Source organism: Suncus etruscus, chromosome 7 (genome assembly GCF_024139225.1).
Source record: "Suncus etruscus isolate mSunEtr1 chromosome 7, mSunEtr1.pri.cur, whole genome shotgun sequence".
Classification (NCBI taxonomy): Eukaryota; Metazoa; Chordata; class Mammalia; order Eulipotyphla; family Soricidae; genus Suncus; species Suncus etruscus.
Window position 1 is genome coordinate 30,575,014 of NC_064854.1, and position 14,354 is coordinate 30,589,367.

Below are 14,354 nucleotides of genomic sequence, written 5' to 3' on the forward strand. Positions count from 1 at the left end.
ATGTCTGATGCACAAACTTCTTTAAAAATCAAAAACATTAAAAAAGCTTCTGTTTTGGGGGGTAGGAGGAGGTTTGGTCGAATTGTTCAGGTCCAAACCTGAACAGTGCTGAGGCCTGAATGCCTCCCACATATGGCACAACGTGCTCCAACACTTCGTGAAGCCCAAGAAAATGTTCTAATACAAATTCACATAGAAATGAGAACAGTTCGTGGTACGGGGTGAAGTTTAGAGTGTCAACTTACTATTAGCTCAAATGCCATTTCTGGGGCTATTTATGTGGTTTTAAAAAAAGGGGTCATAATATATTTGTAAAATAGGTTTTAAAGTTTACTGTACTCTGTAGGACAGTGTGCTGGAAATATAATCAAGAGATCCAGATTTAAAACACATGCAGATGAAAGCACTATTCCTATAGTGGCTTTAATTCTGATTCCTATTTTATTCTTGTTAGGAGATAAGATAATTAGAAAACAAATCCAATGTGATCGTGACTATCACACAGGTCTACAGTTATTTTCTTATCTAATGTTTGAGTCCATCTAACTTTTGTCAATTCCTCTTCCATAGAGCTTTCTAATGTTGCTGAAAGGAAGGTAATATGAGTATAAATCTATCCTGGACATTAAATACCCAGTCTGTAGCCTTATATTGGTTTAATGTGTAAATCAGATGTTTGCCTAATTTCTACACTGCATTTATAATTTATTTGTAAAGTACTATTTTTTGTGTGTGTGTGATTATTTTCAAATGTTCTTCATCTGTATCGGTTTATCTGTACTTTTTATATTTATATACACAGGAGCAAGAGTCTGGTCGATTTAATTTCCTAAACCTAGCTAGCATATGGGTGTCCAAAAATGCTTCTTGTTTTATCATAAATAGATGAAAATGCCATGCATTTTCAGAGGTTCATGCCTTAACCTGAAATACATTTTATTAGCAAGTTATATTCATCATAACCAATTTTGAGTGCTATGATAAAATATGTAAAAAAAAAAAAAAAAAAAGAAAATTTGTATCTCACAAGAACATTTACGATACTGACACACAATTTACCACCACAATAGATACCAGATGAAGCTGGGTATCTACAACACAAGGAGAATAAAAATCTCACTGCATATTGGCCATACAAACTAAAAATAGTACTATGGGCCATTTTAGCAATAACTAAATATAAGTAACTACCTAGAGTAAGGAACAGTAAAACTGATTTTCTAGGTCACCTATTGTTGTTTGCAGCCACACCTGGTGGTGCTCAGAGCTTAATTCTGGCTCTGCATTCTTGGTGGCTTTAGGGGATCTATACTGGGGATCAGCAACATGCTAAGGCAAACACACTACCTGCTATACTATTTAGTGCTCTGGCCCTGATTTTCTAGTTTTAAAAAGTTACCAAAAATTTAAGTCAATGGACTTTGGATCTACTAAATGAGTATTTATTTTATAGCTATTTAAAAATATTTCCTAACATTCTTGGCTGTAAGCAATCTCAAATCTTAAACTAGCTTAGTTTTTTAAACTCTTACTCTTAGTTAAAAAGAAAATTATAGGGGCCAAAGAGATAGCATGGAGGTAAGGCATTTGCCTTTCATGCAGAAGGTCATTGATTCGAATCCCAGCATCCCATATTGTCCCCCAGCCTGCCAGGAACGATTTCTGAGTGTGGAGCCTGGAGTAATCCCTGAGCACTGCCAGTATGACCCAAAAACCAAAAACCAAAAAAAAAAAAAAAAATTATAGCTAAGTACCAACAATTTATCTTTATTGTTTAAAATAAAAATCATGGGTGTGAAGGGAGTGAGTTAAAAGGGTACAGTGTTTGCAATACATGGGAGGCTCTGACTCTTATTCCAGCTTTAAAAAAATTATTTTTAGGAATTTTAGAGGTTGTTTGGTTTGCTTTGGGGTCACACCTGGTGGCGGCTCAGGTATTACTTCTGGCTCTGCCCTCAGAATCACCCCTCGAAAGCTCAGGAGACCATGTGGGGTTCTAGGGATCAAATCTGGGTCAGCTGCCTGCAAGGCATACATCCCACCTGTCAAATGTTCTATCGCTCCAACCCCTATTAAATAATTTCTTAAAGATAGAACTTTGTCTTTCAATGTATGTGCTAAATCCTAGTACATGACACTGAATCAACAAATAGTTGACTAGAGGGAGGTGGAAAATAGCACAGCGGGGTTAGCCTAAATTGGAATGCCCACAACATATTCTCTTGGAAGGTGGACTGACCACACAGATTACATTTTCCCCCCAAATCCCTGAGATTTATTTGCATGGAAATGGTCCCAAACAACTTATCATAAGACCACCATGTCATCTTAATATCCAGTAGCTACATAGGAATAAGGTCATTTCCTAAAACTGGCATTTTTTTATTTTGTCCAAAAACATTCATTATGATTAAATATTAAGGATTATAGAACCTCAAGATAATCAGATAATATACAAGCTACTTTGGCATAATCTAATCCATATATTAAAAGAATTTTACAAACTTTGTCTCAAGGAAAACTAAATTTAAAAAAATTAATTTTTTAAATTATTTTATTAAAAAATTTAAATATAAAATATGGTTTACATATTTAGAATTCTCACAGTTCTTAATGTAGCCCAAATGGGGCTCTATATATTATTACTTCTCTAATGACTATTGTGGGATGCAGCTTACTTATTATTCTTGCAAATTCATTTTGATCCTGAAAATCAATCTTTAAATGTTCTGAATTAATATGCAGAAAATCTGATACAACAAAGCTTCTTTTGTTTTGGGGCCACATTCAGCGGCACACAGGGGTTACTCGGGTAACCATCTGGGGTGCCAGAGACTGAATCCGGAGACCGAACAAAGGTCCGTCCTGGGTTGGCCACATTGCAAGGCAAATGCTCTACCACTGTGCTATCTCTCCAGCCCTACAAAGCTTTTTACAAAAAAAAAAAATGTTTAGCTCTAAAGGCACAAAAAATATTATAACAACTAGTAGGTTGAATATCACAACTTGATTAATCAGTTGGCAACAGAGCAAAACTTTTATAATTCTTCTAAATACTAGAAGCTAGTGGTTCCTAAACAATCAGAAGTTTTTGTTTTGGGGCCACATGAAGCAGGGCTCAGAGGTTATTTCCTGGCTCTCTGCTCAGATGTCATCCTGGCAGTGCTTGGGCGACCGGACTGTATGAGATGCCGGGGATTTAGCTTGGGTTGGCTGCATGCAAGGCAAACTTTCTACCCGCTGTGCTATCACTCCAACTCCCACAATTTGAATTTTTGTGTTTGATTACCTTTCGTCAAGAATCTACAAAGATCAGATTTCATGTTTTAGATCATGTAAATAGGTAAGAAAAGTTGCAGTTTTGGAATTTATATGGGTCAGTAATCATGCACACAAGAGAAAAAACTGAAGCTCGTGCTCTTCAGTTTCAGGAACAACATATCTGCACCTATTTTCAAGACCAGATTAGCTTCTCAATAAAAGTAAGGAAAATGATGACTCATCAGCCATGCATGCTATATAAGGAGACAGCTTCTACTCTTTGACAGCTCAGTTTTTCCGAACTTACTGTTTTCCTGCACCCTGGCCACGAAGCCTGTGAGAGGTATCTGTGGAGTCAACTGAGGCATAGGGGGAGGGGGTGGAGCAATAGAAACTGGTAGCAACAACACAGTATGGGGGAAGTAAAACAGATAAAGGAAAGAAAAGGAAACAAACAAAAAGCAGAAGTCAGTTACAAAGACCACAAACATAAGTATGCAAAGAACAGTTTGCAAATGAAACAAAAGAAAACAAAACAAAATAAAAAAAAACCAACATAACAAAAACCCGTAGAATCTTCTACAAGTTCATTTCCCATGAGCAAATGTAAAGCTGAGTTTGTAAGTTGTTTACTTTTATAAAGAACACATTTAATTTAGCCCTACAGGTGTACTATTTGGGGTTACTTTAAAAATTTGTCGTAATATTCACTTTTATGTAATGCAAATTTCAAATTCTAAGGAAAACAATTTTTTTTATTCAAAACACATTCCAGGGTATTGTGTCTACTACGTATCTATCTTTCCATATAGATACATATTTATACCATATATCTATTTCCTAATGAATGTCAACCTTTAGAGCAATTAGAACCCAAATAAATAAAACAAATGTGTTATGGAAGGTTGCCGGGATAAGAGATTAATCACAGATTTTCTTTAAAATCGTTTTTATCATACACCTAAAATTTATACACACCACTCCAGGAAAAAACCTTTGTAAAACATGATAATTATTTCTTTTTTTTTTTTTTTTTTTTTTTTTTTTGGTTTTTGGGCCACACCCTGTGACGCTCAGGGGTTACTCCTGGCTATGCGCTCAGAAGTTGCTCCTGGCTTCTTGGGGGACCATATGGGACGCCGGGGGATCGAACCACGGTCCGTCCTAGGCTAGCGCAGGCAAGGCAGGCACCTTACCTCCAGCGCCACCGCCCGGCCCGATAATTATTTCTTAAACTGAAAATCTGATGGGGTGGTAGTGGTTTGGGTTATACCTAGGAACACTCAGGATTTACTCCTTGTTCTATGCTTAATGATCAGTCATACCTGGAAGTGTAGGACCAATTGTGGTGCCAGGGATCAAATTGCTGTAACTAACTCTGGTTTCTGGTAATTTTATCTTTAAAGATATATTCCTAAACATACTATGCAATAAAAAGTGCTTCATATTCCATATATGAGCTACATGGGACATGATACATCAAAAGTAACTTTTTACTACTTTAAAAAATAAAACTTAAGTGTAACCTCACAGGTTAGAAATAGTGATTTGGGCCAGAGTGATTGCACAGCAGTAGGGCATTTGGCTTGCATGAGGATAACCCAGGACAGACCCAGTTTCAATCCTCAGCATTCCACATAGTTTCTTTCCCGAGCCTGTCAGGAGTAACCCCTGAAGTAACCCAAGTGCCGCTGGGTGTGCCCAAAAACCAAAAACCAGAAGAAAAAAAAAGAAAGAAATAGTTATTTGCACTATTGCAATTTTTTTTCTGCAGAGGATAGACGTTTTCAAAAACTTATGTAGGCAGCAAATATATTAAAACTTGTAGAAAATTGGAGATAAACATTCATGTTGATACTTTGTCTCATTTATGGTAATTGCCAACAAATGCTAAATATAAAAAAAAAAAAAAATCAATAGAACCGGATAGCAATATCCAGTTTCCTAGTAGTCAACAGAAATGACATAGATGACAGAGAAAAAGTTTATTTCTTCCCAAGAGTAATTTCATTCAGAAATTGTTTCAGGGGCTGGAGAGATATCACAGCGGGTAAGGCATATTGCCTTGCAAGTGGCCAACCCCGGACTGACTGGTTCGATTTCCAGCATCCCATATGGTCCCCCAAGCCTGCCAGGAGCAACTTCTGAGCACAGAGCCAGGAGTAACCCCAGAGAGACAGTGGGTGTGGCCAAAAAAAAAAAGAAAGAAAAGTTGTTTTATTAATGTAACATACAAATTTTGTTGTTAAGCAAAAAACTTGGAAAAGCTTCAGTGTTCAAATAACCATTAACTGAACAAGGTGATATAACTGCATTAATATGCATTGTATGTCAGTAATACTCGATTCAAGCTGACACTCAAACCGATCGCCGTTCATCCAGGTATTCTGTATACAGGAAAACTTTTAGAATGAACCCTTAGTAACTAGCTTTGTGAGTTAATAGGTAAAGGAAAAGATACTATAAAGAAAGCCATGATAATCTATTTTATCACATAGAGAGAAGGGGAAATATTATGCACATCAAAACACTAAAACATGGGGCCGGGAAGGTGGCGCTAGAGGTAAGGTGTCTGCCTTACAAGCGCTAGCCAAGGAACGGACCGCGGTTCGATCCCCAGGCGTCCCATATGGTGCCCCCAAGCCAGGGGCGATTTCTGAGCACATAGCCAGGAGTAACCCCTGAGCGTCAAACGGGTGTGGCCCAAAAACCAAAAAAAAAAAACAAAAAACAAAAAACACTAAAACATTTTACAAACTTCTACTACAACTCTAACACCCATAGTATTCATTGAAAGATAACTAATCTGATAATACATATCCAAAATGAGACTGAATCTGCTTTACAATATCCAAAAGGGACATTTGGTAGTGAAAAATCTCTTGAGATAAAACAGTAATACCCAAGTAATATTAAAAATAAAATTACACAAGGGGCCAATGGTGAGGCTCAAGTGATAAGAGCACAATAAGCCAAATTAGATCTGGAATCGCATGCTCTGGCTGCTGAACTTTACCAGGAGTGTTCCCAGGTCCCCAGGCACTGCCAGTTGGGACCCCAAAAAGTGAAAACTACACAAATAGATACTATGGTGAAGAGTTGCAAAAGCTATTTACAGAGTAAATCTTAGTGAGGAAAGAAAAGCATAAACATAAAGATGAGATCTAAAAATAGAGAATAAAAAAACTTGAGAGTTCATAAAATAGTGAGATTAATATGAACAATCTGTAGAAATTTCAGATACTAAATACCTGTCAATATCAAAAGGAGACCTGGAGAATGTGAGCTAACTTTTTGTATCCTAAAGCTTCTTTGCCAACTGGAAGAAAATTTTAGCCTGGAAACAGGTATGACTTTTGGTTTTACTTGTGAAACTTTGAACTTTAGGACAAAATAGTTTTCAGTTCTCTCTAGTATTTTGTTCACAATATAATCATTAACTCTAAATTCTCCCCAGATATTGAATATATATATATATATATATATATATATATATATATATATTCAGAATGTACATTACAATGTAGAGGAACTTAAACCAATCTCTTAAGTAAATGAATAGTGATATTTAAATAAGCTAAAAAAATCATGCAGCTCTAGAAAGTAGCAATAAATCTCCTTGGATGGCTCAATCTATGTCCAATATTCACTGCCTCCAAGGAATAACAAATAATGAATAACAAATAGATTGACTTCAAATTTCTTTATCTTTTTGACTTTTTTGGATTAAGCATCTTTCTATGAAATTAAAATCACACACTAAAACAATTCAAATTTCCTGTTACTATAAGCCAGACTATTTTCTGATTATATCAGCTTTTAAACATCAATTGCAGTTAGTGTTGAGATGTGCAATATAAGGTGAATAGAAAGAAATAAAAAGAAAATCCTTCCCACTGTTATAATTATAGACAGAATAAGCAGACACCACAAATGTTTTAAAAAGGTTTTGAACTTATTTCAGTACAGGTTAACAAAAGTGATAGCCAGCAATTATGACTTAAAATTAAAACTTTTCATACTGTTTTGATGTTACTATTATTTAAAAAATAAATGATCTCAACTTTAATGCTTTTCTATTTCAGTTACAGTAATAGAAATATATTAAAGCATATTAAAATTTAATATGTATGGTAAGTCAGAATTTCCTTGAGAGGAAGAGACAATATTCTTTTTGTTTGTTTTGTTTTTCGGCCACACCCGGTGATGCTCAGGAGTTACTCCTGGCTATCTGCTCAGAAATAGCTCCTGGCTTCCCGTCCTAGGTTAGCACATGCAAGGCAGACAGACGCCTTACAGCTTGCGCCACCACTCGGGCCCCTAATATTCTTAAAATAGCACAATTCAAGGACTAATTTGCCAAGCAAATATATGAAAAAGTATGGTTTAATTGTTGTCTATCACTGGCAAGAATAACAGTTTCGAATAATTTCCTTCAAAAGGAGCTCCACTGTTGCTGTATGCCTGCAGAACACAAGCTTACTTGAATTTTGAGAATAAAGTGGACCTCCATTAACATGAGGCTGAGCAGAAAATTGAGAAGTCACAGAGGGAGTTCGTCTGTATCCACCAGAAGATGTCGAAGAAGTGGTAGAGTTGTGTCGAGAAATCTGCCTGGTCATTGTGCCATACTGGGAACCAGGAGCTGAGCCCGGGGCTGCTGAAAAGCATTAGTCAAAGGCAACCAACAAAGAACTTGAGCATTGTATACCACTTCACAGAGCAGAACAATGAGAGGGGACTCTCAGTAAGAAACATTGATTACTTCTAAAAGCCCATACAGCCAACATAAAGAGAAAAAGAAAGATAAAACTCAAAAAGGTCTATCTTTGAAGTCACAAACAGAAGGAAAAAACAATATGTGGAAAGCTGCAGAAACAACACTCTTAAGCTTAAAATTTAAGTTGCCATTTTTTTCAAATAATATTTTGTTACTCTATGCATCCTTTTTGGGGCAATCAAAATATCTAGCTTTCATAGGTAAACTGTCTCTCCAAAAGACTACCAGAAAGCTCAATTTAAGTGGAGAGCATCTGTTTCTAGATCAATCTATTAGAATCTAACATAAAAACCTTTTCCTTTCTACTGTCAAAACTGACAAAAGATAAGAATCTAAGCAGTCAAATTAAATCCAGGTTAAGTGAAAATTTGTAGCTGTTAAACATATTTTCCACATATTGTTTAAATTTTCATATTAGCAGCTTTATCAATACATCAGAGTAGAATTTCTTTTTTTTTTTTTTGAGAGTAGAATTTCTTATAAGAGAAGTATAATTTCCAGTTTCACAGAATATAATATTGGATTTAGCTGGTATATGCATATTCATGTTTCTAAAAGAAATTTTCCCTAGGAATCAAATTTTTGTTATAACAAAACTGGTAAAAATTTAAGTAAACATTTAAAAAGGCAGATCTGTACAAAAAGTCTATTATTTCTCCAGACCTGGGGGATATTTTTATATTATACCCAGAGCAAAGTCTTAAAAACTACCATGCATATCTAAACTGATTAAAGTATTATAATGTTTAAATTGATTTCAGCATCACCTTTACCAACATTTCAAATGTTTAATATTTAAAGGGTTAATAGAACCCAAAGCCTCTAAAGTTAACTGGACTTTCCAAAGATAAGAAAGATTAATATTATCTTTGTGCCCCACCCAAACATCTAATCATGATCAATAAGAAAACAATATACTAGTTAATTTTCATTCAATTGTACAAATTAGCCTCACCAGGAGGTCACACAAAATATTAGATAAAACTGAATAGCAGTAATTGTTCGTTGAAAGAAGTGTTAAAATTTAACACTTTGGAGCTCCCAAGCCATACGCAGTCACTAAAACATTACTTGTTCATTTTCTAAATAGAAACATGTTTTTAAATAATTTAGCAAGTCATTATGACTTTTTCATTTGGCCATGAAGGCTTTTGTTTTTTTGTTTTTGGGCCAAACCCGGCAGTGCTCAGGGGTTATCCTGGCTCTGAGCTCGGAAATTGCTCCTGGCATGCTCAGAAGACCATATGGAATGCCAGGAATTGAACCCAGGTCCATCCTGGGTAGGCTGTGTGCAAGGCAAACACCCTATCGCTGGCCCCCCAATGAAGGCTTTTAATAGGTTTCTTAACATGTTATATATTTCATAAGAGTCAAAAATTAATCCTTACACTATTTTTAAGAAAAACTCTGTAAAGTAACTTGTACTTCTCCAATTGATAAATTGTGTATAAAATTCATTTTCTGGCAACTCAAATTAAATAACAATTGGCAGTTTCAAACTATGTCTATTTTAGTTTGAACTATTTTAATATTTTATGCAGAAATAAAATCAAAGAACATGACTGATATAGACACAAAACATTATGTAACTTGTGTGCATATATAAATTACACATATGGTTATATAAATCAATATGATTATGATGACTATAATTGTTCACATACACCTGACATGCATAATAAATATTATTTAAAGAACTTTAAGATAAATGGTCAGCTCTCAGAAATAGAATTTAACATACTGACATTTCCTATACATTCTTTTTGGATCTCTACAAGGGTTGTATTAAACTTTATTCCTTCATATGGTAGTGTTTCTTTTTAAATCATAAATCATCACAATTTTAAACAATTAATATTCAGCAATTTTATTAAATTCTACAAAAGAATGATCATAAGCTATTGTGTTTTTCCTTTGATACTTTTAAAGATCCATCTATGCTATTCATTATATGGGTATATCATATATTTTCATTGCTTTTGGCATGTGAATATGCTACAATTTATAAATCCCTTCTACTATTAGTTTTGTGTCGCACCCAGAATTCTGCTATTAATGCTTTTAATAACCATCTGTGAATGTATTTCCTAAATTTCTCTAGAATACTGATCAGAAATTCAATTAAGAATTTCACCGTGGGCCTGGAGAGATAGCACAGCGGTGTTTGCCTTGCAAACAGCCAATCCAGGACCAAAGGTGGTTGGTTTGAATCCCTCCCATATGGTCCCCCATGCCTGCCAGGAGCTATTTCTGAGCAGACAGCCAGGAGTAACCCCTGAGCAATGCCGGGTGTGGCCCAAAAACCAAAAACCAAAAAAAAAAAAAAAAAAAGTTTCACCGTGACAGTTTGTATATTCCACAGGGTTGCTGAACTCATACTCCTGAAGTGTTTATGACTAAGTCAGGAAAAATACTGGTAATTGAAATTTTTCATTTCTTACTAGTTCCCACATAGTATTTATATGTTGTTTAGACTATGAAAGCCACTAAAAAATGTGATTTTCATTTTATTTAGGGGCTCCTCAAAGATTTTGTTAATGAGTTATAGTGATAGGTAATTATCATGATAGAAATTAAAACGTTATAAGGCATCCATCTTGCATGCAGTCAACTCAGGTTTGATCTCCGGAACCACATATGGTCCCCTCAGCCCTGACAAGCCCAAGAGCAGAGTCAAGAATAAGCTCTGAGCACTGCTCGATGTGGCCCAGCCTCACCCCAAATAAACATTTTATTTTATTTTATTTTATTTTATTTTTTGTTTTGGGTCCACACCCAGTGACTCAGGGATTACTCCTAGCTATGCACTCAGAAATCACTCCTGGCTAGGGAGACCATATGAGATGCTAGGGTATTGAACTGTGGTCATTCCTGGGCATGCAAGCAAGGCAAATGCCCTGCCACTGAGCTAGCGCTCTAGTCTCATAAACAAACATTTTAAAAGATTAAAACTATCTAATTTCTAAAATACATGAAAAATGAATAAACATCCCATCGTCAAAAGGTGACTTTTATATCATTCAGAATCCATAAAATTCTAATATATTGCAATAGAGTAAGAATAAAAAAGTAAATCTTAATATTACAAATAATGTTCTAAACTAAAGAACTCCACGAGGCACATTGTCTGTCCTGTAGATTGGCCCACTTCTCAACCTAAGTAAGATAGTATTCTTTGGTTTTTTTCCTTTTGGAGAAGTTTACATTCTCTCTTGAATATTTATTTTTCACGTTTCCTTCACATTTCTCTAAGTAAATTTCTTTTAAATAAAAATGTTTTACTTCACTTTAAAAAATAAATGAAAAAGATGGGGCCAGAGCTGTGGCGCAAGCAATAAGGCGTCTGCCTTGCCTGCGCTAGACTATGAGGAACTGCAGTTCCATTCTCATGTGTCCCACATGTCCCAAGCCAGGAGCGATTTCTGAGCACATAGCCAGGAGTAACCCCTGAGTATCACCAGTTGTGGCCCAACACACACACACACACACACACACACACACACGCACGCACGCACGCACGCACGCACACACACACACACACCCTCAAAACCCCCATAGGTTCTGTGATCACACACACACACACACACACACACACACACACACACACACACACACACACACACACACACACACTCAAAACCCACAGAGATCCTCAAAACCCCCATAGGTTCTGTGATCATTTTTTGAGAACCAATACCATGAAATAAATGTCCAGACATGAAACTGATAAATCTAGGACAGAAACTCATTTCTAGGTTATACCATGTTTTTGTGCCATAAAGACACACACATCCTCAAAACAGCAGATGGGGGGGAAATGTCTGTGCATCTTATGGAGCAAATGCCACCTGGAGCTGAAGCCTGAACAGATACTAACCACTTGACATCCGCAGTGTTGCGCCTCCTTTATTGCGCAGACATACCACATAGTATGAGTAATCATTAAGCACTTTCACCACCACATATAGAATTTATTTTCTTGTTTTCCTTGTCCAAAAACTATGTGCATATCTTATGGTCAGGTGTGTCTTATAGAGCAAAAAATACGTTAAGTAGATAGTATGGTTTGGGATACCTTTCTAAAGCTAATATAAAAACTAACAAACTTCTACCACCAATATATTTTCCTATTACTACACATCCTTATTATTTGTTAGCAGAGTTCTCTACTTTTTAATATAAGTGCTGAACATAAAACAGCATTTCACAGCAGTCTTACTGTTCATTCTCCTGATTATTAATTAGACTTGAGGCTATGAGTACAGTACTTTATCAGAGTTTTTCAAATTCTAGTCAGCAGAAAAGCCTAGAATATCACACCGCACATCAATATTTTCCTTTTTTTAGTTTTGGTGTTGGGGCCACACCCAACAGTGTTTACAAGCTATTCCTGGCTCAGTGATTCAGGGCTGATCTCAGTGGTGCTCAGGGACCATACAATGCCAGGGATTGAACCCAGGGTTCCAGCATGCACTCCAACCCCTTGAGTTATTCCCTCATCCTGCTTTTCCATTTTTATTCTTCCTACTCCCCCATCTGCATACTAATCCTTTGACTGTTGTATGGAAGTTCAAGGGAGTTCCAAATCAAATTTCAATTTTAAAAAAGGTCATACTGTTCTATTTTCGAAATCTTGTGAACAATCACTGCTATAATTTTCCTAGGAAAACCTAAACAAATGTAATCCACATGAAGTTGTTTTAGAAACCAATCATAGCAATGTTTGATTTTTGAGAGAAAACTATTTTTGTATCTGCTTTCTGAGTAACTTCAGAGGCTTTCCCCCAGAAAAAATTAGTGCAAATTAGATTTAATACTTTAACCTTTGTAGTAACACCTACGACCTCATAACTATAAAAAGTAGCATCTAACAGGAGTTCATCATTATTAATTATGCAAAGTAAGTTAAATCACTCCAACGGTTATGCAGTCTCACCTATCACAGTGCTCACTGGGAGAAGTGGTGGAAGAGGTGGTGCAGGTGGAGCTCCAGAAGGAGGAGGGACAGAAATGTTTTCTAATAAAATAGTTTATAATTCAGGTCAGAGTGCAAGAAAGAGAACTAAACATTCCGAAACAGTCAGAAAGTACAATGTATTAGAAAGAAGAAGAAAAAAAAAAAAAAAGAGAGAGAACGTGAGAGACACCAATATGTAAAAGCATGTTCAAATGAGTAAGAATTTTAGCAAGTAAAAAAGACCACTGAGTTCAGACCTGTAAATGTAACTTTCATCTCTGAGAAGTTAAAAAAAATTTTTTCCTTAAAAGTTTTAATGTCACACTTTAAAATTTTTATTTTTAACCTTTAAAATCTTAACTTCCATTACGAAAAATCAAGGGGGCTAGTTGAGTACCGAGTAATGATTTCTCAAAAATTTTTACAACCTACAAGCAAAAGAACTTTTCCTGTCTTTATTCAATTTTATATTCATAGCATTTTACTAAAATATGTACTGACTAGCATACATATTTAGTAAAGTCACAGAACAAGATAAAACCAGAGTTGAAATAGTAGGTTACAAGGTAAAACAATCTTTTAGCACATAATCATATTATCCTTTGAGTGGAATATCAACAACAATCATACGTTCAGGAAAGAATTCCGATTACCACTAATGCCCAAAGCAAGTATATCTAACGTGAATGGCCAAATAAAGCTCTTTAACATGTGCGATATATATACATATATATGCACAGAAAATATTCAGATATATACACACACATATGTGGATAAAAACTAGTAAAATTATGAAGACTATGAAACAAAATCTAAAACTTATAAATGTGTCATTAATCTTTATTATAAGAGCAATCACATAAATTTAAGTCTTATCTAATCTAACTAAAGTATAAGTGCAGTTGATAGCATTATTAAAACAGAATAATCAAATACCTGGTCCAATAGTGGGTGGTGAAGGCGTTGGCACAGCAATGGGAATGCCAATACTGCTGCTTCCACTATTTTCTCGACTTCCACTTCCTCCACTACTTCCACTATGAAGAAGAAAGTAAAAAAGGAATTCAAGAAATCTATTCCCCCACAAAAACTCAACCTGTAATAATCAACTTAGAGCCATTTTATGACAAAAAAATGTAACTGCTCGATATAATTCTAATACTTGAAGTAGTTCTTATTCTTCAGTGTATTTCTCACCCTATTCGAAACTAATTAAATAAAAACTAGTACTCAAAACTATCATAAGAAATCTCCCTTTTGAGAAATGAATGACCAATAAAATGTTTTGTACAGTATGTCAATAAGGGTTTATTTAAAGCCTACTATGAACAGAAGTGGACTTGAATCGTGTTGTTC

General features: G+C 35.4%; 1 protein-coding gene across 8 annotated transcripts in view; it reads right to left on the reverse strand.

The window, feature by feature from the left end:
• ABI1 (abl interactor 1) overlaps window positions 1-14,354 on the reverse strand; it is a 103,780-nt gene that overhangs the window by 5,920 nt on the left and 83,506 nt on the right. Inside the window, exons 7-10 of one of the 8 annotated variants that reach the window (XM_049777787.1) lie at window positions 13,935-14,035; window positions 12,978-13,058; window positions 7,745-7,918; window positions 3,569-3,655 (exon numbers count right to left, since the gene is read on the reverse strand). In XM_049777787.1, the coding sequence (XP_049633744.1) occupies window positions 3,569-3,655; window positions 7,745-7,918; window positions 12,978-13,058; window positions 13,935-14,035 (443 nt within the window). Of the gene's footprint in view, window positions 1-3,568; window positions 3,656-7,744; window positions 7,922-12,977; window positions 13,059-13,934; window positions 14,036-14,354 lie in introns of all 8 variants that reach the window. The other 7 variants (XM_049777786.1, XM_049777789.1, XM_049777788.1 and 4 more) reach the window with 7 other exon arrangements.